The following is a 5610-nucleotide window of genomic DNA, read 5'->3' on the forward strand; positions in this document are numbered from 1 at the left end:
AGATTGGATATTCGGGGGAAGTTCTTTACTGAACGAGTGGTGAGGCACTGGAACAGGCTGCCCAGGGAGGTGGTGGAGTCACCAACCCTGGAGGTGTTTAAAAAAAAAGTAGATCTAGCACTTGAGGCTGTGGTGTAGTGGTTAGGTGTGCTGGGATGAAGGTTGGACTAGATGATCTTCAGAGGTCCCTTCCAACCCCGAACATTCTGTGATTCCGTGATTCTGTACCCAACACGGGCTTATGTTTTTAATGCCAAAACCGAATGGAATGGTCTCCATCACCAAGCACTGTCCCAATACCCATGTCCTAAATTCTAGCTTAAAACAAACAAGATTTATGCAGGTACCAGTATTAGAGGAAGGTTGTTCTAGGGCTTTATTACCCACATGGGTTTTCAAACTTACTTCTAATCCATAGCGCAAATTTATCACTGGCTAGTTCCTACACTCTATTCATGTGCTGCCACTGGTTTTTCCCTTCAAATAGCTCTTCTCTATTTCTGTTTTCTTTTCCCCAAATATGCAAAAAGTAACTTCAGTCATTCATTTTACTGATTAAGCCTGTTAGTTGTTCTTTGCGTTTACAGTGTTTTCAGCATGGGTGACAAGAAGGGTACATTTAACCACTTCTGCCTAGACTCTTCTCTGTTTCTGCTAGATATATGCCAGTTGTCCCCAAAAGACATTTTTTCCATCTAAAAATCACAGTAAAAAGAATGACAACACTGAAAAAGAGTAATCTGGAAATAAATTAGGTATTGACCTCAAACTTGACAGATCTCCTGTCCACACAATCTATCGTTATCTCACTTTCAGCCAAATCTTTGCTAATGTTGCAGGTCCCAATGCTGATCAACACCACCCTCAGCTCAACTGTTTCCTCACATATTTTAAACTAATCTGCCTGCAGAAATGGGAGTTTTTTAAGTCAAGTATCAAGCTTACTCTTATCTACCTGTCTTAAGCCTTGCTCTTGTTCCTGTTTTTCAATTATCTTCACATCTTTAATTATTCTTCCATAAAATACTTATTCCAGAACACCAATTAAACAATCTTTTCCTCAAATGCTGGCACAGGTTCATTTTTAGTACATATAAACCAAGAACAGAAATATGTAAGCTTCTGACAAAAGTTTAGGGCTCCTAGAAACATGAGTTCATAACACAAACAGAATTTAGTCTAGGATTTGTACATAACAATTGTATTTCTAAAACATTAAATTTAAATACAACAAACTGAGTTTTAAAAATGCTGAGTTTTCAGATGCCTTTTGTCGTCCCCTAACTAGGAACAGACTGATTTAAAAACATCGCAGGCCATCACCCGAAGACATGAATTAGTGCTTTTGTTGGAATTTTCTCCTAGCTTAATTCTGACTCCGAAAGCTGTGGGTGATGACAGAGCAAAGCTGCAGCTGTCGCTTTTCTTTCTGCAGCATTTAGAAAACTAATGGTTAGCACGCTGCAAATGAGAACATGAATTCAGAATATCGTTGTGTGGGGTTTTTTTAAATGAAAGTTAGAATACATTTCAGCTAATATATAGCTCTTTGATAAACTCAAAAAGATTTCATGAAAACTGTTCCACACTGACAGTGAATTTGCAATTATTCCAGGTAGTCAGTAACTGGCAGAGAAAGACACCATTGAGCAAGCATTTGGAAAATCACGACTCCAAGGCAGATAGCTATAAATAAATAGCTAAACAAAAACCCTGAAAAAAAAAAAGTAATCTCAAAAAGGTGCTATAATCTGAGACTGAAAGAACAGTTACTGATCATATGGTAAATAAAAGTCCATAGAAAAGTTATCAGTCACTGATCACTACTGGAGTGAAGGCAAAATGAAGGTTTGAGGGTGGTTTTTTTTGTCTTCTGCAATATCCAGTTGGCCTCCACGTGCTCTCTGTCCCATTTCACATCCACATGCACAAGATATTGGCAACACTTGAAAAAAATGCTAGTAGGCATATTTCAGGAATAGATGTTATACTCCACACATTTATCACGATAATACATATATTGTACAATTTTGTGTTCACATGCATAACTTCCAGAAAACATAAATCCTTTGGGGTTTGTTTTTGCTTTTTGTTGCTTTTTCCCCTATGTTTGACTGCCCTCTTATTAGATTTCACAAAGTAGTTGGCTGTTGCTCTCTTTATATGCTTCTGCTTTATAATACTGACTTCTGTTCTACAGTTACAAGCTTCCAACATATAAAATACGTTGCAATAAAAGACATCTTCTACTAAAGCTCATGTAAGAAAAAGACCATACAGAAAATTACCTTCTTTGACTATATTGTCAGTGAAGAGGCTCGTTAAAATCGTAGCAGGAAGAGTCCCGTTGGCTAACAGGATGCCAGAAAGCATTGCCAGCTTTGTCTGTTCCGTCTCAGTAAAGGCTTTAAGAAACAGCAGAAGCTGTGGGTCAGACAAGGAAAAAAAAAAATTATTTGAGCCAGAGGCAATGATAACAGGTAAAAGCAAGTACTGGCAGACAGTTTAATTTTTTTATTTCTTAAGAAGTCCCAAAATGTGTCCTGAAGCACGGCAGAGCCATTTCACTGATCACTTATAATTTCACTCTCCACAAGGACATGGGCATATGGAATACAGCCAAACTCTGAGAGATTAGGCCTGTCTCGTCCAAATAAATGTACATATGTTTAAAAAGAAAAGCGTTTGTTAAAGGCTTGAAACCCCCAGAAATTAGAGGACCACAGGCTTGCTGATTCCCACAGGCTGACGGGAGCCTGCCCACTCACATCTTCAGACTTTGGACTAAGCCCCACACGGTCGCAGCTCATTTTCTAGCTTACAAAAACTATTATCCAAGTAAACAATAAAAGGATGAAAAAGTTTCCTGTTTTCCTTTCGAGGCAGGGAACATAGCACAATTACAGCAGATTTTCTATTGACTGAAATAAGAAATATATTTCAAGTTCAGGCATTCTTGATAAACCTGACAAAGGACAGAGAGGAACAAAAGTTGATTGAAGACCTTGCCGCTTCCACTCTTAATTAAAAGAGGAAACAAACAGCTTGAGAAAAAAATAAATCTCACCATCTTCAGTGCTAGAAGTGCTAGAACTCCATATTTACCTCTTAAAAGTCTAAAAATGGCAATTAAGTCTATTTTAAATATCTTAATTTCATGTTAAAATTAATTACTTTCAAAGCGTATTGATGGAATACATGATACCTCTTTTCCTTTAAATCAGGAAGAGAGCGCAAAATGAGATTTTGTCAACAGTAACGTTTTCTTAACGTTGTGTTAGCAATCCCAGTATTGGTGATGGGGAAAAGGAGGCTAGACAGTAAAGGGCAGCGTCATTCATTGCAAAAAGGCACTGACTCCATCAGAAGCTCGCTTGATAAATCTACCATCACCACAAAAAAGAGAAAATAAAAAGGAAGAAAAAAAAAAGAGGAGGGAAAAAAAAAAGAGAAAAAGAGGAATAAAAAAGACTGCAGACACCCATTTCTGGAGTTAAAAAGGAATTTGTATTTACTTCTTCACCCATCAGCGCTTTGTTCATCTACCCTCTACCATCATGACATCCTTCTTCCTTCCTGACACTCAAACCAGGACACTTCTCCAAATGAGCAATAAATGCAAAGTAGAACAGCTTGTTCTGACAGAAAATCCCCAAATTCGGGTTATTTCTTAATTATCAAATCCTACCCATACAAAGGGATGTAACATCACATGTGTCCCTGTGCTTGTTGGTTACCACGGACAACGAGAGCTCTTCTCCAAGATACCTAAGCAGCTTAGCATTAACTGCAAAGCTTTCTTAATGTAATGATATTTTTAAAATCCGGGTTAGCAATGAACTAAGTTATTAAAACTCATGCAGTGTTTTATGAATAGCTCTGCTCTGTATCAGTGAACAGAACTGAAAAAAATTCATTCATACAGTAGTACTTCCAGAATCAGCTTTAAATTACTGCCCACGCAGGCCTGAATGATTCAGGCCCAGACAAATAATTTTGTTTTTTGAATGGGCTTCAGCCAAATGATTGCAACAGGCGTTTTTAGCTTCAAAGTAAAATTATGAAACTATAAAATCTCAAGGTATAATTTTATTTCAACAAACTCTGACTCACAACCAAAAAAAATGTACAAAAATTTGGGATGCAGATGAATGGAATTACGATTTCTAAATATATGGATAGGAAACAAGTGGTGTGCTGTATCTCCAAATGCAGCCATTAACTGGTATAGAAAACGGTGCGTGTCAAGCAGCTTCAGGGCCACATTTAATGGGAAGAATGAAAACATTTTTACAGAATTTCAGTATAAGCCTGGTGTAAAATGGAAGCCTAAGGATTTAAAACTTTCTTTATATAAGCTTTATCAACAACACAGTACCAAAGTGAGATCTGCACAAGAAAAAAAAAATAGCAATTCGATGTTTTGCTCTTTAGTGTAATAATGAGACTGTTAAAGAGGAAGGAGCTTTAGATTTGCATTGCCTACTGAGCTCTTTTTCCTTCTGCTCCCATAGAAGCGACAAATGAGGATTTTGATCAGAAAGTCATCACACGGACTACTTTAAGGTGACCGAACAGGTTTTGACATTCTTCTGAGCTCTAAGTTCCCCGGGTTCTGTCCGTGGTGAGTAAGCACAAAGCGGAGCAGCTGAGCGAACTGGAGCTCTTCAGCCTGGAGAAGAAGAGGCTGAGGAGAGACCCTATTGCTGTCTACAACTACCTGAAAGGGGGCTGTAGCGGGTAGGAGTCTCTTTCAGCAACAGGACAAGAGGAAAAAGCCTCAAGCTGTGCCAGAGGAGGTTTAAACTGGATATTAGGAAAAAATTATTCTCAGAAAACACTAGAAACTGGCTGCCCGTGGAAGCGGTGGAGTCACCACCCTGGAGGTATTTAGAAGACGTGTAGATGTGGTGCGCAGGGACGTGGTTTAGTGGCGGACCTGACACCACCAGGTTAAGGGTTGGACTCGATCTTAAATGTGTTTTCCAACCTAAACAACTCCAGAATTCTATGATTCATGTCAGATTTGAGTCACGAAAGCAACAACAGCAGGAAATCCAGACTTATGCAATCCAAGGTGGAGAACGATTCTAAGAGGACACCCAAATATTTTAACTCTAGTTTTGAGAAACCTGTGTTTGTTCAAATGTTTTGGAGGATCTGAAATCACCTATCTATGAAGTTCACTGCCTCATCCTCTTCCCCTTCCTTTGAAACATCTTTTGGCATGAATCTGAGTTGTGGTGCTCTTGAACTCTACCCCATATACACGCTATACTGCAGCATGAACCTCATCTGCTACATGTCTCTCACTACTTGAACTACTGTTGGTGCTATCAGCATAATTTTTTTACTGATATTTTTGAAAAGCAGCTCAAATATACATGCTATTTTCTGCTGTTCAAAGATATTATTTTAAACTGCGAAACAGTCTAATTCAGGGGGAGACTGGGTGATAGGAAGAATCAAAACCTTTAATAAACCCACTTAAAAACCCTCAAAAAAGAACAAAACATTCAGTTCAAAGCTGTTGCTTTAGGTTTTTATTGCTGATTGCTTTAAGAGCTCTTCTTTTACCATTACAATAACAAGCCTCAGCAGGCAAGTCAC

General features: G+C 38.4%; 1 protein-coding gene across 2 annotated transcripts in view; it reads right to left on the reverse strand.

Moving 5' to 3' along the window:
* Positions 1–5610, reverse strand: part of BZW2 (basic leucine zipper and W2 domains 2) — a 34084-nt gene that overhangs the window by 15410 nt on the left and 13064 nt on the right. For both annotated transcript variants that reach the window (XM_009875032.1, XM_009875033.1), the window contains exon 5: positions 2289–2424. In XM_009875032.1, the coding sequence (XP_009873334.1) occupies positions 2289–2424 (136 nt within the window). The remainder of the gene's footprint in view (positions 1–2288; positions 2425–5610) is intronic.

This window comes from Apaloderma vittatum, unplaced genomic scaffold, assembly GCF_000703405.1.
Source record: "Apaloderma vittatum isolate BGI_N311 unplaced genomic scaffold, ASM70340v1 scaffold2858, whole genome shotgun sequence".
NCBI classification, from domain to species: domain Eukaryota; kingdom Metazoa; phylum Chordata; class Aves; order Trogoniformes; family Trogonidae; genus Apaloderma; species Apaloderma vittatum.